This window comes from Trachurus japonicus, chromosome 9 (assembly GCF_045865225.1).
Source record: "Trachurus japonicus isolate A0001 chromosome 9, Traja_1.0".
Classification (NCBI taxonomy): Eukaryota; Metazoa; Chordata; class Actinopteri; order Carangiformes; family Carangidae; genus Trachurus; species Trachurus japonicus.
Genome location: NC_140915.1, coordinates 17,553,461 through 17,577,973, shown reverse-complemented (window position 1 = coordinate 17,577,973; position 24,513 = coordinate 17,553,461). Strand labels below are relative to the sequence as shown.

The 24,513-nt window shown below is 41.8% G+C and overlaps 1 protein-coding gene across 3 annotated transcripts in view; it reads right to left on the bottom strand.

The window, feature by feature from the left end:
- Positions 1-24,513, bottom strand: part of kcnt1b (potassium sodium-activated channel subfamily T member 1b) — an 80,784-nt gene that overhangs the window by 53,373 nt on the left and 2,898 nt on the right. For 2 of the 3 annotated variants that reach the window (XM_085786294.1, XM_085786295.1), the window contains exons 2-3: positions 23,263-23,311; positions 22,177-22,347 (exon numbers count right to left, since the gene is read on the bottom strand). In XM_085786294.1, coding sequence (XP_085642420.1) covers positions 22,177-22,347; positions 23,263-23,311 — 220 coding nt within the window. The remainder of the gene's footprint in view (positions 1-22,176; positions 22,348-23,262; positions 23,312-24,513) is intronic. The other variant, XM_085786293.1, reaches the window with a different exon arrangement.

Genomic DNA, 24,513 nt, shown 5'->3' with positions numbered 1-24,513 from the left:
AAGCTTTTTTATAGCAAAAAAAACTTCCTCATTAATACTTAATTATTTTCATATATGAGCATCTGGACACCTCATTGTTATTATTGTCTATACTTATGAACGGTAATGGCCCTGCAACAGGTACTATAGGTTTGTCATCATACAGTTTGTGCTATAAGATGTATTTTTTGGACTGTGTGGCACATATAAAGACTCGTCTGAACAGCTCCTTTTTTATATGATTATTGTAGTGGAGTTACCAGAAATGTTAGCGTATCATTACATCTATTGACCGAAAAGAGGCTCAAAATGTTGTGTAGTAGCTCTAAGCGCTGATTGTTCGTGCGTACAAGAGATTCATCCATACAATTATGGCCTCAGTGTTAACAGCACTATTAAGAGCTCTCTGCCAGGCATATTACTCCATCATAACGCTCCTCCCTTCCATTGCAATCAACAGAGCGATCAGAGGTTAGTGATAGCGCCAGCCGCCGCTATGCACTTAGCTCACACCTCTGGATATGTGCGTTTTCTGGAGTCTTTTACGTGAGCTTCTTGAGACTGACAGCGTTGCTAAAAATGTCGCACATCTTCACATTCCTCTAGCCTTCCAATTGCTTCCCTGCTAATTGATGCTCTTAAGAAGCTGGATCAATGGTTCGGCCTATGCGCGTATACGCCTGTTGCTACCTACAACAGGCAATCAAACACACACATTATCTCCGACAGTGCAGCTGTGGCGTAATTAAAGGCCACTTGCATGCTTTCAGATGTATCCTCCATCTTAATAAAAGTTAATTTTGTTTAGGAGAGAGCCTAGCAACCAGGGAACTTGTTATTTTTGCGCCTCAACTCTCAAGTCAACTGCTGAGACATTTTCTCCTCCTGGTTTAATGAACAGTAATGATGGACAACATGTGATTTACCCCGAGAGCCACGTTAAAGCCCCTCATTAAACCTTGGGCACTCAAATTTAAATGAAAGTATAATTGTTCTGTGAAAGCAGGGCGCTATAAATAAACAGTATGACAAAACAGAGGACAAATGTTTCTTCTAGTCCTGTTGTAATTGAGCAGCAATGAATGTAGAAAGTGTAAAGAGTTATTCAGATGTAAAACTGAGAAGATGAGATGTTTTCTATTGGTAATAATGTTAAAAACCATGTATAAAAGGACTGTGTTTTCAGCAGGCAACCAGAATAAGACCGGCATCCTACAATAAAAGAGAATATAAAATAGTCACGATTGTAAACAAGCACCGAGGAGGTCTGTAAAATAACATCCTGTTTGTTGACTAGTGAGCTGCTGCTTTCATTACGTCAACACTAATCTAGTATTCAGGGAAACCGTGCACAAGCCCATTGCCTTCCCAAATGACTCCTGTTCACACCACAAGAGAGGCTCATTTGGTTGCTGCAGATTAATGAATCTTTCTTATCCCAGGCATACTTTCATTTTATTATTATGCCGGGTGGAACTCAACATATGGATTAAGTCTCAACAGACTAATTTCTAACCCTCAAATCCATATAAGATTGTGTATGAGAGGGATAATACACTGCACCATTTTAAGAGGATAATGGCATCAAAGTGTAACAAAAAGGTGCAGAAGGGGAGGGAGGATGAAAGTTTACTCTGGTGCATAGTTAAATAAAGATAAGGATAAGGAAACTTTTATATCTAAGTCACCAGTGGTTTATATTTTGTGCCAGCAATTATACCTACGGATAGGATCTTTCTTTTTCTTGCAAGGAGATATCCTCCTTCCTGATTCTTTTATTGGATCTACTGGTTTACTGAGTGACGAACATATCATGTAACCATTACAGCTTGACTTCAGATCCTGCTGAAGGATGTGCTGCAGCATAGCTTTCCCTCCATTTAATCAATTTAACTGTCAATTGAACGGAAATGCAAGAAAAATATAGAAATTAATCACTGTCATTCATTATGTCAAAGCATCAGTTACACTGAGGGCAACATAAATAAATAGCCAGTATCAAAGTGTGTAGCTTTCATTTTGAAGAGGCACTGCATTGCTGCTTTAAACTGACAGACATCTGTGCTCTTTGAAGACTCAGTGTTGCTGAAACAACAGCATGTGGTATTATGTCGATACTGCATATCAGTCAATCTAATGCCCTACTTCTTCTCATCTTGCTCAGTTGGCCTACATCCAGTAAAAAAAAAAACCCAAGTCATCCAGTAATATGGCACGAGTAAATATACGACTCCCACTTGGCTCTAAAAATTCTGATTTATGGCACACCAACCGGGTAAAGCAAATGCCCATTATCCAAGCAGATTTTTCACAATAAGGCAACATTATGGTAAGTGTGGAGGAAGCCAAAATAAATCTGCATGAATGTATCTGTTTTGACCACATCCTGCGTGTAAAAGCTGGTCAACCCCCTCTGTTCTTGAAGATTCTCCAAGAAGCTCCTCAGCTGGCCGCCCAGCTCACTCTATTTGGATGTCAATACAGCACAGACAATCCCACATACACACACACACACACACACACACACACACACACACACACACACACACACACATGAGAAGGGGAATTCCCAGGTGCTTTAAATTATGCAGAAACACAGTATATTCATCAGAGGCTGTGTTGTTTGATGGGCTAGATTATTGATTTTTTTTTTTTTCTTTCACCCCTCCCTCCACTTGCACTCGTTCTCAACACGAACACTGGACATAAATCCCACACTGATCGCATCTTACACCCTGGAAAGCCCTCTGATTCCTGACTACATCCTGTCAGCCTGCAGGAGACGTTCAGGGACGAGCACCGTGTGTAGAGTTCAGAAATAAAATATCAAGTTGAATGTGGATATTCTCATTCATCCAGGTCATGTCTCTGGGCAACAACTGAATCGAAGGCAACTGGACTTGTATTTGTCTGACTGTCCAACTGATGAAGCCCCTTGGATAAGAGACGAAACGTATTCCTAGACAAATACAAGTCCAGTTGCCTTCGATTCAATTGTTGCCCACAGAAAAAAATCAAGTTTTGTCCTTTCTGATAGAGAGTAATAAGACGGGGGGGAGGGGTCAACCAGGGCAAGACATTTACCCATTCATTTTAGATATGAGAACTTCATCCTAAGGGCAGCAACCCAAATGGTTGACGGCAGTCTTAATCCGGTTACCCGGGGCAACTGGCCAACCGATGCATTAGGTTTTCACAGCTCCGGCCATTCGCAGATATTGTGTATTAGTTCCTCGTACAAACAGTCTGGCCCTGCAATACGGCTCCAGTCAATACTGTTCATTTTCTCTAAAACTCATTGGCAGTCTATATGCTCTTCCTCCAATTGCTCCTTCTCCAGCTTGTTTTTTATTGTTAACTCGAAGATTTTGATTGCTCCTAGAGATCTGCAGTCATTACTTCAACCACATGCATAGAGATCCATCATCTCCATCACTGCATGTTATAGCTCTGGCTTATTATTCACCGGCAGTAATAGTGATATTAAATGCAGCTGCAGCTATATGTCACTGCCACCTTCTTTGCCCTCTTTGCCATCATTTACATTAATGCCACTATAGCGCCCCTATACATTTTGCAATTACTGGACATTTGACACAAAAGAGGAAGACAGGCAACATGGGAGGAGCTGGAGCAGATTTGAATGGTGGCAATAACAATTTGTTTATGTTTTTTTTTATAGCTTTGATGACAAGCTGCCCCATTCATGTCAACCTCTAAACCTCTCTCCATCTCCACTGTTTTGTTACCTGCTCTATAAATCACGCTCACTACACACGTGCTGCACATCCATTAGATGGTACTGGTTGACAGAAACCAGATTGTTTGTTCATCAGAAGCTCAAACATACATCATCAGTACAGCTGCCATGAAGATCAAAGTCAGCAGCTGAGAACAGGTAACTCAATAATATCATCCTTAATGGAGTCATCATCATCATCATCATCATCATCATCATCATCGTTTCTTGCATCCTTAGCTGAACCGCCTCAGTTCTTGTTAGCGTTATGAGAACACTGCACACATCGCTCCGAGCTAAGCTGTCATTTCCAGACCGAGATGATTTCAATCAGCAAACATCAGAAGGTTTAGCAGGAAGAACGACAACACAACAACATTTGAGAAGTGTGAACCTGAAGGTGCTGATGGTGAATGGTAGAGTTTATAATTGGGGGCAGCTTGTCAAAGTATTGCAACTGCGAAGTGTACACATTTATTGGCCAAAAAGTGCACAGATCAACACAATGCACTTCCCTGAGGAGGTGATTAAAAAAGAAAACAGGAAAGCAAAAGGAAAGATGTCCAAGCAAGTTTGGATATCACCTTGAGCTGAAAATACTGTGCAAAGATTTTCTGACCCATCTTCAAGGCCAATCCACACGTGTATTCTTTAGACAAGGGATGACGCTGCCAACTCTAACGCACCGTGACATCTTTACCGGTCTGTCACACTAAATAGCCGCTCAGAGAAGAGACATTTATGCTCCACGGGAAATACAGACGCATAGGTACTGAGTTTACTGGAGTTTTTCAGCTGAGTGAAAAAAAAAAAACTGTGAAAAGTGCTGAGGTATTGGTGGAGTTGCATCACTGAGCATTTCTCCATAGCTCTTTATTATTGATGTGAAATTACAGTTTCTGGTGAAGGAGAGAGAGTTAGAATTTTATTAATATTTAAAAGACATTTCACACAGTCACACCTCATGGCCTAAGTAATGGTGATGATGCTTCTGAGATTAGACTACAATATTTGAAGCACATCATCTTTTACCATTTTGGACTAATATTATATGGACTATGCAAATTTCTGTTTTAGTAAATTTTGCAGCTTTATCAATTTGCAGAAGTTGAAAACCACATGAATATAATACAATTATCTAGGTTTTAGTTCAGATTGCACATTTCTAATCACAAATATATACCAATGCACTCAAATAAATATCATAAGCCAGGGGGAAAAGTGTGCAGTAAATAGTGTCGACAGAACACACACTGCAGCACCAACCAGGCTGTGCAGTGGTATCTGAAACACTGCCAAACTCTCCATTTTTTCAGTCAAACAGATATAACCATATAACCTGCAGAGAAGAGTACCAATCTGCAGCTCTCAAGTTCTATTCTCTCTCTCTCTCTCTGTAAAAACAATAATGCCTCCCTCAGTTATTACAGGTTCAGCCCATTTCACATAAACCACAATCTAATTTGGCTACCAAATGGCAGGAGAGTGTTCTCACAGTACAGAGTGGTGCAGACATGTGCAGAAATATCACATGCATAGGGTTATCCAAAATATGGAGGTAATACAACCCCCCCTATGGTTTGCATTTTTATTCCATCCATGGTTCTGTCATGTCAACCTATAAAAACATCAGGATTCATAAAACTGTAATGGGTATGCAGCATGCACTGAATTATGTAATCACTATACACTGCGGTCATTAAAATGTATCTGTGTGGTGCTGAGAGAGAGAAAATGATTGACGGCAGAAGCGTGTGCCTTCATTCAGCCACAGCATCCACCATGAAACTGACTCATAAATCGGCGCACGGGTCGCGATAATGCTCAGAATATAGCATCCGGTGCGTAACGATTATGTCACGCACATTCCTATAAATTTTCGTCGGAAATATCATTTTACGCATGAATAGATTTAAAGATAATGGGGTATTGATCGCGCCTTATAACTTTTGCGTGAGGATAATTACGAGCCAAGTTCGCCTGTACTAGAAAGACTTGCTGCACCGCGCGCGCTCGCAGCATCATGTTATTAACGCGGATGCTGCATGTGTTGCAAGCGAGCTGCATTCAGAAACATCATGCCCACTCTGGTGCCGATCTGCGGCATGAAGGCAGCTCTGTCTCTACCTTTGGCCGGCATCGCTCCCGAAGGAGCCCATGGTCCGGAGCGGGCTGGAGGGGTTGACCCAGGTGGGCTCTGTTGGGGTTTTCTGCACATCGGTCTTGACGTCTGGGTCGATCTCCGAGGGCGAGGGCGTCAGCTTTGCACCTGCCATGGTTTCCCCCTCCTGCCTCCCTTAGAGTTACCTCCAGCAGAGAGCGGCCAATATGTTCTCTCCTCCTCCTCTTCCTCCTCCTGGTGTCAGCACAGGCTCAGTCAGCGACCGACGCCGCCGGAAAACCGCATCCCCCGTTTCACTGGCGCTGCGCGAAGGCGGAGGGAGAGCGTCTCCCTCTCTGCCGCATCACGGGCTCCTCAGACACACTGAGGGCAGCAGCGGTGTGTGTCTCCTGGTTATGGAGCTGCTCCTCCATCCCTGATGGGAATGTGAGGTCCCCGTGCGTCTGTTGAGATTCACGCGTCGTCACGATGTAACGTCAAGCGGGTTGGCCAACCCCAACGGGCTCCCCAACCGCCTCTTACATAATAACCCAACCGGTCAAATGAAATGATCCTCGGCTCCCTTTGATCACAGGAACGTGCCAGTGACTCTGAGCCCCCCCGTTAAGGAGCTTCTGACAGGAAAATGGAGCCACGTTCAAATAGAGCTGTCCATTATTCAGCTTCTTTCAGCTGTTGTTATCCTTTTGACTGTATGGACAAAAGACAGTCAAATGAGCAGGTGGCCTAAACAAACACGCAGTGGTATGATCGTGTTTGTTTACACAGACACACACCTGGAGCACACCTTGCATGAGACAAGCCCATAGATTAAATGTAATTAATCAAAATCAATCTGTAGAAATGGTGCCATTAAACCAGTGGTTCCCAACCTTTTTTAGCTCGTGACCCCATTTTGACGTCAATCAAGATGTTCAAATTATATTCCAGAAAGTGAAAGTATAGAATGTTTAAGATTGTGTGTGTGTGTGTGGTATTTGTAATCATAATTTTAAAAAGAATAATAATTAGTTTAAAAAATATTTTTATCTGTAATTTTTTTTTTTTAAATCAATTAGCTACTGGACATTTCAGGGAACCCCATTTGAATTCCAGGTGACGCCACATGGTGTCCCGACAACAAGGTTGAGAAACACTGCATTAAACAAATCTCTATTATGAGTTGGCACCAGTTAAAGTTGAAGCAAAGATGCACAATGACACATGTAAACAACTGCATTCTGCATTTTGTTTTTAATCTGATCTAATTTGTCAGTGTGACTTTGAGGAGTTTATTTCAGTATGAATTCCTCAAGACTCCCCTCCCCCCCGCAGGAGCAAACACAAGATGTTGTCGAGATGTAAAGGACAGACACGCTGTGACTGGACGTGTCCTTCAATTTGATTGATTGATTGTCATGGAGAACTGAGCTCACCACAGCACGCATCAGACAACGAGCAGGGAAATGTCCTGCACATGGCACCATACCTCCAACAGACACACACACACACACAGCCAGCTGAACTTACAGTGACACTCATTATCCGCAGTTTCCTCCTTCTTGTATCATCCGTCTGACTCACGTGTGTTTGGATTGAAACGAGAAGAATAAACCACAGAGCTCTTTAATGAAACCTGCAAACGAGATTGGGATGTGCGAGAACATGACAGAGGAGGAACCGTGAACAAACACCTCCCTGTGTGAGGTTGGAGTGTGAAACCACAGATCCACTGCGTTCTACCCACATGCGCTTTGATAACAACAAGTCAAAAGTTCACAAGCATTCAAGAAGTATCTGATCATTTCTGAATTGAACTTGTGACCTGAGGCGGAGGGGAGGAGGGGGGAGGGGCCTGAGCAAGTGATTTTCCCATCATCAGCCAGCAGGCTCAACAGGTCAAGTACACAGGATAATGCAGGAGACTAGGATGAATTAAACTGAGATTTTTCTAACTCCCATTTTTCACACAACCCTTTTTTAACATTAATTTTCATATTTTCATCTAATTTCTTCTTTTTATTGACCCTTCTCTATTTTATGTCCTGATTGGTGGAGCCTTGAGCACTTTTAGCATCATGTCAAAACAAAAAGTCAAAGTATCTTTAATGTCCCAAAACAGGGATGATGGGTTTGCAGCCAGAACGATGCACAGAGAGACATTCAATTATTATTGTAAGGATAAAATATGTTTATATGTCAGCTCATAAGTGTTGGTTTTGTATTGTGTTTTATATGTGTCAGAAGGATGTCATCATCTGATCATCTGACTACAAAACAAATCTATAAGTACAAGTACACATCTGAACCTAAACCTGAACCTATAGATTAGCATTATCTTTATGCCAGATGTTTACTTACAGCAGCTATTTAAGTTGAATGTTTCTAATGTAACTAGAGGAGCCACAGGAGCTGAACCCTCATTAGTAATTCATTTAGGAAACAGATAATGCACTGCACCGTCATTCCACATGACATTTTAGTTTCCAGCCTTCGTGAAACACATTCAATCATCTGTTGATAGTATAACCTCGGGATTAGAGAGAGAGAGAGAGAGAGGTGAGGCTGTGGATGGAGGGCTGAGCGTTTAATCCACTAGACAGGGAGGTGATGGTGAAAGAAAACAATCTTCTTTGTCTTTAACAGCTGATATATGAACATACTGTACACTGTACATGTGAGCTAAAAGAGACTGATGCCTGACGAGGTCTGGTCAGACTTGTGATGTCCCTGTATACATAATATAGGTATAAATGTTAATCTGTATGTACTAAATCAACTTCCTCTGCATTTTCCACCTCTACTTCTATCCTAATTGCCAAACATTATTATCCAGCAGTTAAAGCCATAATGTATTTATGAGAATGCTGCTCAGTTATCATTGTGGTATTATTTAATCACGACGGCAAGCAAATCAGCTCTGGTAAAGGCTGTGTCTGCGCTCTAAGTGCCCGTGGGTGGGTGGACTGGTTTCCATTGATTACAAGTAAACAGTCAAAGTCATGAAAAATTAATCTAAAAAGAAAAAAAGAAAAAGAAAAGGAATGGATGGACTGAGGTAGGAGAAGGATATCAACATGTGCCGGAGAGTGACACATGGAGAAGGAGGGATGGAGACGAGTTCATCAGCGGCAGTAACGAGACAGATTTGAGCACAGAGACACGATGTGGTGAAGCAGAGAACTGCACAGCGTTGAGTCATCTGCCAACAGCAATACAGTGAGAAAAAACATGCACAGACATCAGGCAGCGCTGGCTTAATGTACTTTATATCTAATGACACAGATGGCAGTATAGCCCCAGGTTTGATCTCTCTCGTGCGGCCGTGCTGCAGTCAACCCTTGAACAGGCTGCTCAAACCCCTCGCACGCCTTCAGGTACATCAGAAGAGCTGGTAGAACCTGCAACACCACCACCAGAGCCAGATATGATCTGTCACGCTCAAATGAAATTAAAAAAGAAACTCAAATTTAATAGGACATGGTGGAAAAAGTTATAAAAGGACTATTAACCTACTTAGTGGCTTCAGATTCCTGCAGAATATTCATAAAATACATGGTCATATTAGATGTGGGCTCGGGCAGCATATATAGGAAACCTAAAGAGAGCTGCAGTGAAGCCTTTTAAAAATTGTACAACCCAGATTCTGCAAGATGAATCACTTCCTGCCACCAAGATGAAAAAGACCAGATTAAAAGGAAAACCGAGTTTTAGGGACAGAGCTGATAAAGGCAACACCACGTTGTGCCAGACTGACACCGCTGCTGCGTTGTGCAGTTGCAAAGCAAAAAAAAAATGAGAGCAATAAGGGATTACTGGAAAAATGTGTTTGTGATGTTGGATAAAAGGAAACAGCAGGAGTTAACCAGATTTTCTTACCGCTGCTGTTCATGAAACATGGACAGGTTTGATATGGAGAGCTGCATTAAAGGAGAATTCCGGTCATTTTCTCTAAGTACCGCTCTACAGCTCTATAGGTCCCAGAGTGCGACCATAGGAAAAAATCCGAGAAATATATGTGCAGATCAGACCTAGCTCTCCTCCTGCTAGCTGCGCTACACTGCAGTTAGAGCAAAGTAATGAGGGCAGTTCTTCTAGTCGCAACTTTGGCCTCTATATAATGCTCAAAAAATACTTTGCAACATCCACCAGTTCCTTACCGCGACAGCTGATCAGTGCGCTCTGTCTCAGCTGATCGCGCTCTGGAGGTTAGATCATCCAATGTAGAACTGTATTTTTATACAAAGTGCAGCCAAACACCAGGCTGAAGGAGCAGCAGAGCTCCTGACAGCTCCTCTGACAGCTCCTCTGTGGAGCTGCAGGAGAGCTGCAGGTGAACAGGCTGGAGAGCAGCGACGTCCTCTTTTTTTTTTTTTTTCCAGCGCCGTTGTTACAGGTGATTCACATCTATGTCTGTGTACGTTACATGTATTGTCTGACCTTCCTTCATGGGGGCTGCTGCACATACTGTCAGTCCTCCTGTATAACTTTTTGCTGCGAAATATGACTGAAGGCACGTGAACTCTGCACGTGTCGACACGCCCCCATGAATTGATGACATAAGGAGCTAATAAAATAAATAAATAACCGATAGTATTAATCGGTCAAAGTTCTTGTTATCGGTTAACGGTTAAACGGTTAATCATGTGCATCCCTACTTACCACACAACAATGAGTGTGCATAACCCCATTAACATGAGGGAGCAGTGTTTACGTCTGTTTTTTTTCCCCATCCAAAATCTTTTTTTCTTCCTAAATCCATGTTTTCCTCATTTTTTTGTCTTTGTTGATATGGAAACAGTCCCGAGCTCGACAGTCGACTAGTAAGGTCGACCCTGGAAGCTAGAGTAAACAGAGGTATGGATAAAAACACACGTTAACACTGCTCTCTCATATAACAGTTCATAACAGTTATGCAGACTCAGTTGTGTGGTAAGGAAATGGTGGATGTTGCAAAGCATGTGTAGTGATATTTTGAGCATTATATTGAGGCCAAAGCTGCTCCCATTACTTTACTGTTTAGTGTAGCAAAGCTAGCAGGAGGAGAGCTAGGTCCGGTCTGCACATATTTTTCTCAGATTTTTTCCTATGGTCGCACTTGGGGACCTAGAGCTGTAGAGTGTTACTTTAATTGCAGATGCAAACTATTTTTAGAACGGCGGAGCAGAGCTGCGAGCTGCTCAGAGCTACGCTACGGAGACTCTTGGGATTTCTTGGTTTCCCTCATTAAACTCATCAAATACACAATCCAACAACTCCAAAACGCTCTCGTGGACAAGTTGTGACCTGCACATTCACCACGCTATGAGATAATAACAGAACGTTACAAGACAAGAATTGTTTTCTGGGCAAATGCAGAGACTGCTTGCCGAAAAACTGCCCCCGACGGGAACGCGCATCAGCAGTTTTGCATGAATTTACCTCGAAAACAACTCTGTCTGGTAATGTTCTGTTATTATCTCATAGCGTGGTGAATGTGCAGGTCACAACTTGTCCATGAGAGTTGAGGGAAACCAAGAAATCCCATTAGCCTCCGTAGCGTGGCTCTGAGCAGCTCACAGCTCTGCTCCGCTGTTCTAAAAATAGCTTGCACCGACAATTAAAGGTACAAACCTACTGCTAAGACTATAGGGATTATGGCAATGGGCCAATTCGCCAAAATGTTGAACTATCCCTTTAAGCGAGTGACCACCAGGCCTCCTCTGTCCGAAGCACCGAAATCACTGGGCGCGCCTCGGCTCCATGCTCCGTGCTGCAGATGGGCGTTGAGAGCATGTCATAATACCTCCTCTGTCAAAACATATTAAGGCAGTGGAGCTAGTGCGGCTGTGGGCGAGCTGTCTGCCTGTGCACTGCATAGCCAGAGAGGGGGAAGAAGTCTAGCCAGTGCCACTGGCAGGCTCATACACACAGGAGTGCACACACGCATGCATGCACTCCAGCACTGCACTGCATTCACATGGAGGCTTCTGCTCGTCAACTTCTGGTTTTGCTGAGGGCTGTTTTCGTGCAAAGAGGTTCAACTACCCATTTATGGGTCCTGACCTTATGTTCCATTACAAAAACGAAGATGCCCATGTAAGACCAGGTTGATTTGTGTAAAAAAAATCTAGTCTTAGAATATGTCTGGGATCCTTAAATTATGCTCTTTAATGTCTTATATGCGGAAAGATCAGATTCCCCGATGAACAGAGAACAGAATACAGCTACTTCAGAGATATGTGCAGCATTTACTCACACACCAAGCCTGCAAATACACACACACACACGAATATGATTATTTTCCATTTCCAATTTAAACCTCTGAAAATATGCAGGCACTTTTATTAGGCCACATTACTAACAAATAGGCCATGTTCAACAGTTCCATGAATAAAACAACTGCTCCCAGCATGACTCTGCACCAAAAAGCCAAGAGATTATTCTGTTCTCATTTGCATGAGACGGAGGAATCAGCTCACGTGTTTATAGCTGGTGACAGAATAGTTGTCTAAGTAGGTGAACAGCTGCTTAATTTCATAATTGATAGTAGCAGAAATTTTTCATCTTCTATACAGTAATAACTCAGTCTGGTCTGTATTGATCTTTACCAGGGTGAGCTGTGAGTAATGGCCTCGCTGCTCACCATCTCTCAAAAGGTATGGTCCTCTTTTATTAATCAGATATTCACCCACTATATAGTATATAATTTCACTCTGTCTTTTATTGACAGGAAGGTATACAAGGCTAATGAACAGCATAATTTTAAATGCAAAGTCATAAAAAAAGCATTAGCTTTTGCAGTTACATGACCAACTCACAAATAGCCTATATGTCACACTGGCATCATGGATATTTAAAGATCTGGTATACACCAAGTTATTCTATATCTACACATTGATGCTGAATCAGTGCATTACTTTTAATAATTTCACAGCAATCAAAAATGAAAGCCAAGAGCCAGCAGCACCTGCAGCTTAGACTTGAGTGTACAATGTAAAATGTGTGTTACTGTATCTTCCCACATCCAGGTATATATACACACGACAAGCATTCAGAAATGAGGTGTATGTCATTATTCATGGAGAGCAGGAATGACAACAATTTAGTATAAACGAAGAGAGGTAATTGCTACATGCTGTAAACAGACAGTGGGTTAGAGGGGGAAAAAATTCTCATCATCAGAGCTGCAGGCAGTCAAAGCAGTCACTTTCTCTGGGGTCATTACTAAAATAATGCTGCAAATCCGTGATCAGTGAACCACAGCAGCTATATTGATTATGAAACATTTTCCCTGATTGTCTGGCCAGGCAAAAAAAAAAAATCAAGCAGGCAAATAAATACATGAACAGATTGAATCTCGTAACTTATACAATCACACAACCGCCAGTGCGAGACATTAATGAGCCATAATTGATTAGTACTTCAGATTATTCAAATGAAGGCAAAAACTGAGTGCAAAGTGTTTTCAAAACCAAGTAGCATACTTTATCGTTCTAATGCAGCTTTAGTATTTAGGTCTCACACATTTGATTAAATCTCTTTGAACTAGTGGAGCTTGTGTTGTGTGATTCCTGAATAATCCTCTATGTGATGCTGCACACGCCCACAGCGCTGGAAACCCCCTCCACAGAGCTGCTGACAGCCTCATCAAAATGTCTCGATCCTCACAGCTGTTTATTAAAGTCTGACAAGCCGACTGCACCGATGCTAATTAAGTTGGCAAGACAAAGGACGGAGAGCTAAACTGCAAATCTGCCAGAGATTCACAGGCAGAAAGATGTAATGGGCCAAAGGAGGAGTCAATTCTGAGGGGAGGTAAAGAAAATCCAGTTTTTTCTCTAAACACTCAATCCCCCTGATCGGTTTCTCTTGGCAGCCAACCTTTAAAGGGATACAGTAGTTCAACATTTTGGCAAATTCACCCATTGCCATAATCCCTATAGTCATAGGAGTAGGTTACCTTTATTGGTGCATGTTGTTTTGAGATCAGTGGGGCAGAGACACAAGCTGCTCAGCTAACGCAACGGAGGCGAATGGTACTTTCGCCTTTCCCTCATCAAACTCATCAAATAAATAATCCAAAACTCCAAAACGCTCTGTTGGAGTTGTGAAGTTGTGACCTGCACATTCACCACGCTATGAAATGATCATGTATAATTATGTAACATTACAACACATGAAGCAAATACTCTACTTGCACTTTTGAAATCACTCCGCCCAGCAGCCGTGTCTGGAATGTAGTTCAGGCAACTCTGTCTCGTAATGTTAGATTATTATCTCATAGTGTGGTGATGGTGCAGATCACAACTTCTCCACAAGAGTCTTTTGGAGTTGTCGGATTGTGTATTTGATGAGTATGATAAGGGAAAGGCGAAATTACCGTTTGCCTCCGTTGATGAGCAGCTCGCGTCTCCGCCCCGCCGATCTAAAAACAACATGCACCGATAATTAAAGGTAAACCTACTCCTATGACTATAGGGATTATGGCAATAGGCGAATATGCCAAAATGTTGAACTATCCCTTTAATTCTTGGTCCCATTTGAGCTAACCCCTGTGAGAACTTGTGCTCAGCCACTGTAATGTAACTGTTTCAAATGATTTCAATAAATGCCCTTTAGCGAGCTGTTTGGTTTCATTCTTTCCAGCTTATCCACGTCGGGCCACTTTCAATAAAACCTGTCCTCTGTGTAAAGGGGGAATAAATCTGAAACTGCTGAAATGGAGCCCTGTTCGATTTGAGCTTTTCAGGAATGCAGTGCCTTGTCTCTCTCTGTCACTTTACTTGGTCACATTCCAGTTTCTGCTCACTGGGCTGCACAAATCCTTTAGACAAACTCACCCCCCCCCCCCCCCCATTGAATGTGATAAAACAAGCAGAATGTGCAGGACATGTGGGGGTCATCATCGTGACACTATAAGAGTAATCCTTAAACTGACAGCACGTCAAAAAAAACACACCGCCGCCTCGCGCTGCTCTGCTCTGCTGCTGCTGCTGAAAACAACAAGTCTGGCAGCCCTCAAGTGTCGCCCACCCACTCCATTGCTGGTGGTGATGACTAATGCCACCTATGGTCTACATCACAAACTCTGGTTGCTAAGAGGATGGAAGCAGTAATAACACCTGTCTCACCCGTATCGGTAAGATGACGTCTGGGACATTTTACTGTCACAGCATGAAATGTGAGGAATTTAGGAGGAAGTTAAAAGGTACTTAGTTTAAATTTGCACTGTGCATTGACTTCTGGTACAGGAACAGATCTTATTATATTAAAGACGCTAAGTCTCTCTCCTGAACACCAAACGTGACGTCCACTCACAACTTAATGACCATAACTTTAGATAAGGCCACTCATTACAGTAATAACCAAACGCTATCATCCAAAGGAAAGTTGCAAGTCATTAGCCAGCTACATTAGTTTGAGTGGTGGACCTCATCTGAAAACTCTTCTCTCAAAAGTTTAAAAGTGAAAAGATACTTGTATCCCAGCGTGCATGTTGGAACATAATTGCTCAGACCTTTCATTTTCTCCTCGGTGTAATCATAACTCCAGGCATAACTACCCCTACACTGCAGAGCAAGAGCAATGCTCATTCTTCGTTTAGCATAACATGAGTCATCGGCTGGTGAGGATGGATGCAGACATGGAGACTTTTGGCACAAAAAATGAAAAATGAGTGGATGTATAATATGGGGTGACTTTTAAAAAGGCTTGTTGTTTTGAAATAAATCAGCTGCAGGCATTGTTTTCTACCGATGTCTGCCAGCAATGTTCTCAGTTGCTGTTGCCACATCACATTTCTACATCTTAAGTTGTTGTTACATTTACAAATGTATGTGTGCGTGAGTCTACAGGTATCTGGAAAATAATAGCTGCCATTCTGAATCTATAAAAATGTGCAGGAACTGGGAAGCGATAGTGCAGGGTGAACACAGCTTGAGAGCACTCAGATGTTAGTCCTCCGTGACTTATTGGACCTAATCATCCTCATCATCTTCACATCATCAGTCTCATTTCTCTCTGGTGCTTTCGCCTCCCTCTCCTATCTGTCATCTGTTTCATCCTCCCCGTTCCTTCCCTTCCTCTGGGTTTTTGCTGTTCTTTCTGCTCCTCACCTCCCTCTTTGTCTTTGTTCTCTATCTTATTATCAGCCCTCCCGAACTCGCTCAGATTGAAATCATCCAGGCATCAAATCCCAGCAGTCACTTCTGCCACAGAATCAGCGCAAACAAACAGCTGCTGCCAGTATCAGGGCACGATCATTGTCTTTTGACGGTTTATTCCACTTCGAGCTTGGTCCTATCCATCGATCCATGATAGGCCTCCGAGAGATGCATCCCCACCTCCACATATGAAAACATCACATTTTTGGAACTGACATTACCTACATTTAACTGGGACAAACTTCTTTTTGGGCTTGTAGACCTCAACTACTAGTGTGTGAAGTGTGAAAAATAAATGTTTATTTGGGATACTCGGTTTAGCTGCTAGAAAAGCAATTACAAAGAAATGGCTTAAGCCAAATGTCCCATCTGTTGACTAATGGTATGATATCATTTACTGTACGTTATATTTGTAATGGAAAGAACCACTTTTTCATTGAGGCTTCAGCAATCTAAATTCAAAGACATCTGGAAGCAATGTCAAATTTTGTTCTGTTTAAAGGTGTTAGCTACAAGGTTAATTCCTTCCGGCCAGTAAGTGTCACACTCACACTTGCCCGCTCCCGCGCCAACCTTCAATTACGGTTGCCAGGTACGAGTATAGGGAGCGGCTACCGGCTAGTAGCTAAAGCTAAGCTAACGCTAGCCGTATTTAACTCACCTGCAGACGAACCAGACAAACCCACAGCATCACGTTTGCACCGGAAACGTTACAGTACCGGCTGACCGTTAGTTAGCATTAGCATTAGCACAATGCAATCAATGTACTGTTGGCGCAGAGATTATTTCATGCCAACATTGCCAATGTAACCAGATGTAAATATTTAGATATTTTGGACCCATCAAAATTTATAAAACAATCATTTTTTATATACTATATATATATATATATTTTTTTTTTTTTAGCAGTAAAATTAACACTTTTATTCTGCACCCCTCTAGATGTTCTATGGATGGAATATTTTTGAAAAATTAATTATTTTGATGAAAAAGTTGTAGCTATAACCTTTAAGTTTTTTATATATCAAGAATCAAGTAAATCTTCATATATATATATATATATATATATATATATAAAGATTTACTTGATACTTACTTACTTATTTACTTGAGACTTACTTGATTTTCTTGACTTGATACTTGATGATTACTTGATTCTTTTTGCATTTTATAGTATTTTTATAAAAGAAAACACCCCATGTTCATGAGTTACCATAAGCATACTGGCAGGGGAACACCAATCAATCCAAATCCACTCAGATATGGATGATAACATCAAGCTGTCATGTTGGTCATAACAGATTTTCCCAGCAAGATGACTGAATGATCCGTCCGCGATGAGCTGAACACACGTCAGTGCTGGGTCATCGTTCCCTGTGCCACTATTTGACTCACAAGGAAGTGTGGGTTAATTTAGTGACCAATTAGTAACATTAGTCACTTAATCGACATTACTCCCATCAGCATACTGCCTTGATTAGAGGAAAGAAAAAAACAAACAAAAAAAGAAACACACAGGAAACAAGATTAGACAAGCAGAGGAAAGATAGATGGAACCAATTTTCTCCCTGCTGCTCTTTCTGTTTTTCAACCCTGTTGGCATGTACAAAAGTGTTTTTGTGGCTCGTTTCTATTTCCGACGTTGACTGAGGCTGGCCCCCCTCCGCTGGCTGACAAACTGAGAAGCAAGCCCACGTACACACACATACACTCGGATGTATAATCAGACACTTGCCGGCACACACACACCGATGTGTCCACACTAACAGCGCATACACGAACACCTGCAGAGACAATGCTCTCTCTCTGACACACACACACACACACACACACACAGGTCCCTTGTCAGACCCATGACTTCAGCGTGATTGCTCCTCTTGAGCACCCACACAGTCGAGCCGTCATTACGTCCCTCTGACACCCAACCCTGGAGATAATGACAGCCCAGGAGGAACCCAAACCACCACCACCACCATCACTCCTGCTCCCCCCTCATGCACACTGTACGCCCACATCCACAAAGAGATGAACGGATATAGAAGGACCCACATACTAACGGCACAAAAGGGCTCATTTGCCTGCCTCAACACTGTTGGTTTGTTTTTATGTCTGTCTTTCTCAATGCGCGTCACTCAAAGACATCCACACACTGACACTGACACGTGCCCCTTGTTGTTTTTGTAGTTTTGCGGAGAGTTCGGGACATTACAGCATCACCACAGATGAGCAGGGTTATGTAAACAGACAGGTTGTAAACAAACAACAAGTTCAACCGTATTAAACCAGACCCGGATGGCAACGACAGTATATGCTGGATGACTATACAGGTGCATCACAATGAATTAGAACATTATGTAAAAGTTCATTTTTGTCAGTATTTCAATTCAAAAAGTGAAACTAATGCATTATGTAGATCCATTACACAAGAAATGAAACATTTCATGTCTTTATTTATTTAATTTGGCTTACATTTAATGAAAACCTAAGATTCAGTATCTCAAAAAATTAGAATATTACAAAAGCCAATTTAAAAAAAACTTTTTAAATATGGAAATGTATGTCCATCTATATGTACTCAATACTTGGTTGGGGCTATTTGACTTGAACTACTAGAAATAGACTTTTCCATGATATTCTAATTCATTGAGATGCACCGGACCTGTATATTTGTCAGCTGGAAGAGATTTTAAAGTTACCCCTCAGATCATATGATGAAATATCAATGGGATATTTCAATTTAATCATTTGCTAAATTAAAATGTTTATGTCTGTTTGTTTTTTTATCTATCAACCTCTCAATCGATATCAGGGGTTGGGGAATCGATACAGCATTGTATCATAATAGTTTGTGTGGCAATATCATATCTATTCATGGACACCAAGTATCAATCTTTCATTTTATAAATTGAGTATATTTACTGACGATTTTGGTACTAGAATACGAAATTGCTTTTTATGACTATTGGTGAGTCCCATTTTGATACCACAGTATGTTTTTACAATACTCAGGATGTCCAAAATATTGTATCATAGCCTCAGTATTGTCATAATATTGAATAACGTGGCCTCTGCTGATTCCAACCTATAATCGGTAAACCAAAATATCACAATAAACCAAATAAACATACATAACATTTGATTTTGATTTTTGAGTGCAACATAAAGGGTTAGGTCAGTCAGGCTCCCACAACTGTTCAGTATTTGCAGAGGTGTTTCCTGAGTCAAATGTGGCCTTCAGTGCCCGACACATTTTTCTAATGCAGTGACAACATGGATAACGAAGAAAAACTACCCTTGCACCAAGATGTTTGTGCATCTGAGCGCTCGTGTTGCCACGCCCTTTTAGCCACGTTATTATGTTTAGTGAATTATCACTGTCCATCGGTCCAGTGCCTTTTACTGCCATAGCCCACTATGACGGATGCATTGAAACAGATGCAAAAGGCCATCAGGACAGGGAGGAGGCGTTCTGGCTCTCCCTCCAGGGGTTAATTTGTTTTGAGGGTTTACACGCGACAAGGCATCAGCACAGGAAATAATCAACATGACGACCATGAGCATGCAGAAGATCATCAACCACGAAATAGAGCGTCCCCGAAGCCCAGTGACACCGTCTGCTTCCGTTTCCACTCCAGAGCTTGGAAACGAGCAATTTCTGTACGCTGACATAAGACGCTGCTCATCAACGGTGGCGTTTTCCCCTCCAGTCATTCCCCAACACACATTGTGCCAATCTGTGTGTGTGTGTGTGTGTGTGTATGTGTGTATTAAAAGCTGATTGTGACATGTTTACAGATGATATTTGTTCAGTAAAACAAAGGTTGCATTGTTTGTCATGGCAGGATATGGAATTATTTAGCTCTGTGACAAAACTTAGCATGCACATACACACGCACAAAACAGACACTCTTAGCTATGCATGTGGTGGTAGCCCAGCAACAAGCCCTAATAGGCTATGCAGTTCAATATTGGTCAGAAAAACTAATCTCGGGACACCTACCGGCACACAAAACACACCACCACCACACAAATATGATCAATACATGTATGCAAGATCAAACTGCTTGATTCACATACTTAAGCATCTCAATTTCTTCAAGACGTATACAGTACTGTATGTTACATACACACCATGTCTAGTGTGTGTTGGCTCATCGACGTGTGATTAATATGTAGTGTATGTGTTTTCTTTTATTTCTACAGACCTGACAAAGGCAAAGCATTTCACTGCATCCAAGGCACAAACTGACCTATGTGTGGAGGGAAATGGTCAAACACTGGGCCACTGTAAATGTTATGTGTGAACAAAAGGTCTCACATTGATATAAAACATACTGACAGCTTCTTACTGCAGGGACCCCCAGAGACAGAGAGAGAGAGGGGAAAGGGAGAGAGAATGATGGCAAAACAGAATCCAGTATTTATATTCAGGTAAAAAAAATTGGTTCAGTGTAAATCTTCACCTGTGATTATGTTCATTCTCCATTCACACATGATATAGATCAATGTGCTAATCACAAAACACAAACACACAAAGGCTTCCACACAAGCTTATTGACTCTTCGTTGAAACGTTGCTACTGCTGAGAACCAACAGTCTGGGTTTGAAAGATAACATACACACAGCGTGCTCACAGTCAGCGTGCTCACAGTCACATTCAACTATTGATAAAATCGTAAATCAGTGGTAATGTTACAAGCACAACGAGCTTTACAAACCAACAGGGCAAACTTGTGAATACAACTCTGTGGTTATTGGCGCATCGATGGTGATTTAAGAGTCAGGGTTTACACGTCGATATAATGAGGGCAGCACAGCTTTGGGTTTGAACGTCTCAAAACAGACAATTCAAACAGCAACTGCACGGCTAAGATAAAAAACCAAGGTAACTTGCATTCATTTGCATGAAATGACCTATTCAGTGGAGCTCAGACCTCTGCCCTTTCTCTGTCCAGTTTCTTTAATAAGAAGCTTGCTGACCTTTCTCCTTAGGGCAACATTTTTGGCCAGTTTTAAATCAGCCAAGTCGGATATGTCAAGCACCCTCAGGCCACATGTAAAAAAAAAAAAAAAAAACTGCTTTATCAGTTTACAGCAGTCTTAAGACGATCATCCAACAAACACGGCGAACTGGATTTAACGGTGCAATAAAGACGAAGTAATGAGTCTCATGGTAACTTTGAATTTAAAGTTACTGACATAGCAACAGTAGGGCTTTGCAATAATACTCTATGTGGGCTGTGTTGAAGCCAGTGCTGCTTTAGTGAGAGAGGTTTGATTTCAGCACCACGGAGAGCGCCACAGTTCTCAGCTGCGGTTGATGCTTTCCTACATCTTTCCCGTCTTGAGCAGCAAACAGCATCTGTTGGTCTTGTTTCTGCCAACCGCAGCTGCAACTGAGCTCTTCAGAGACTCCCCAACACTCCAGCGTTTTAATGACTTGGTGCACCAGTCAAGGACCAAAAGGAGGAGGTTATTTCATGCTTAGTGCAGCAAGAGGGAAATGCAATCTAAAAATCTACTCAACACTCAACTCTACTTGTGATGTACTTTGCTCTTTTATTCTCAATTCAGTTGTTTTTACCTTTTCCTGTGGACAGCCGTCTAAAGGTAGTATCCGTTTTACAGTCAATCCCTTCGAATCAGGGAAGAATGACTCGTTTCTGAAGTGACTTTGAACAAAATGTGACACTTAGACTGGGAGCACAAAGTCATAATTGAAAAGGCGGGGATACCAATTTCCTTCTTGGCAGTAGTCCAAACAGTCGCCCAGCTCAACACAGCCATCAAGTCTCCATGAGGAGCAAGGCTCTTACTTTTTCCTATCACTCTGAGGTTTCTATCACTCTGAGGTTTCTATTTCCACTCCTGTGTACACCTACACATCAAACCAGCAGCTTAGTCGCGCCACGTTCTCAAGGGGGCTGTTGTAAGAAGTCACTCAGGGCAATGCAGGGAAACAGTACGTGTCGTGAACTAGAAGCAGGAGTAGACGAGAAGAAGGAAACAACGTAGTCTGTAACACTCAACATAAATGTTTTCTCTGGCATGTGTGGACTACCATTAGACAAGCATCTAGGGAGATTTAAACATAAATTAGATGCACACACACACACACGTACACACAAACATGAAGCCGTTCCCTCCTGGAAAAGCCCTGGGCCGCCTCTCACATCCTGCACACTGAACATTAATAGTGTTTGTCATGCTACCTGTCATCATTCTGAAATGTCTGGTCCCCCAGCAGCAAGTCCCTGAAGCGGTAGCGCGGTGGAAGAGGAGGCACCTCGGTGTCCACTTCTGCCATCTTGAGAGTAGAGATGTCCAGGATAACACCCGAGTTGCTGCTGTTGTTCTTCTGCAGGTTCTCCGTGGAGGGCCTGCTGTACGAGAACAACAAGAGGATCTGCACATCAATATTCCTTCTTCTTGTAGCAGCCTGCTTAACGCCACAAATGGTTCATATTACAGCACGATTTCTGAGTTAACTGGCAGAACAATAAGATTTCCGAGATCATTTGTTAATGCGGTGAATCCAAGGCAAACAACGAAATGTCCATTAATGGTTTGAAGATTTGCTGCTCTGGGAAATGTTAAGGCAGTCACATGGCTGCATCGACAAGAGCAGACTCTTTGCAATGAAAACAATCAATGTTCAGACTGTGACATTGTTTGTTTTTATTCATCTAGATAAGTTTTGGAATAAAAAAAAAGGAAAAAAGGCAGATTTTATCTGTTCCATCTCTACTGATTGCAAGTAAACATTGCTTTTATTAATAAAGGATGACTGAGTACCAAGTGATGTTTTCATTGTGCCTCATCTGAGCGATGCAAACACTTGGATGACATTTCTAAGCTGTTCTGCATCAATCACAGGAAACAACTTCAGTGATGTGATTTGCTAAAAAGGGACACGATTGTCTGAGGTGAACCAAGTCATGCATGAAAGTCTGCACCAGATGATGTAGATTATGTATGCAAACTGTCCTTTTTTTTAGCATTTATTATTTAACAAAATCAAATCAACATATTCAATTGCATTCATTATTCAGAAAAGAAAAACTAACATTTTGCCACTGTGAATATGGACAAAGTCAGGAAAAGATTATCATCATACAAGACAAATGTAACTCACCTACTTACAGTAAAATAGTAGGTGTGCATGCAGTTTTGTGTGTGTGCCTATGAAATACAATATCGGCTATACAGTATATTCTTCTGCATGTTGTTGTCTACTGTATGTGCTTCATACACATGTCACATGTAGGTGAATGAAGTGCGTCAGGAAATTACTGTACCTGTCACTAGGGCAACTCGATGGTCGGCGTGGAGGGCTCATGACTGCCTCTTACGGAGGGGATTTCAGGAACAAATGAGGAAGGGGGAGAAAGAGAGAGAGAGAGAAGAGAAAGAGGGGGAAAGTTTAAACAAACTTATTAAAAATTCACCTCTTTAAGACTTAGAGAGAATGTAAAATGATTACATTCACTTCCTGTGTCGCAGCTTAACTGTGCTCCGGTTTGAACAAGCCCTTTGAAATGTGCTCCTCTTTAAAAAGAGTGGGATTACACCAACCCACTTTCATGCAGCGGTGCAGTTTAATATTAATGTATGCACTATCTCACACATGGCCCAATTGATGTCACTTTATTATTCATAATACATATTCTGATAAAGTGGGAAGTTGTTTTTCAGGGGGGAGTCAATTATCTATCTACATCCTATTATGTGTTTACTAAAGGAACCCTAAGGTATAGATTTTATCTTATGCAGCTATGGTTAGGAGGGATCCCCCTTATAAAGGTTGTGTTAAACTGATTTTCTGCCCATCAGACAAACAGGAAGAAACCCGACACTGACATTTCTACCACATCACTCTAAACTGTATGAATTTGTACAAATGTATTTGTCAGACTCATTCATGTGTGGATCCATGCTCAACTTAGTTTACTGATGGTTTTTCCACATCTAAATTACAAGACCAGCCCGTGTATAGTGTTGAGATTGCTTCGATTTCCCTCTAAAGTGGCTACAGAGGGAGCAATACTTGGGTAATACAGAGCTGTGTATTTGTGTGTGTGGTCATCATAGTACAGTGTAGGCAGCCTTGAGTGCGCTAATAGCGCCCAGAGACATGCTCTGCTTGATTAACAGTGAAAGCACAGGGACACAGACAGAGGAAAGAGAGCCGGGTGATGACAAATGAGTGTGTTGGAGGAGGAGGAAAGGAGAGGAGAGGAGAGGAGAGAAAGGGCGACTGCATAAGAGTAAAAAAACAAGTGACAAGATAAAAAAAAGAGAAAAACACAAAAAGATGAGTCTGGCGTGCGAGTAAAATAAACCCTGTCCCCTATGAAAACACAGAGTCAACCTTTGAGCGCTGACTTAATGGATGAGACGAAGTGACCACAATAATAGCAAACAGGGTTGCTCCAGGTAAAAGACTGTCCCCACTTAAAAAAGGAGAGAATACCATAGAAGATTCAGACCAAAGAATAGAGACCAAGCAAGAATAAATGCATGCATGGCAGATAAAGATGAAAAAGAAA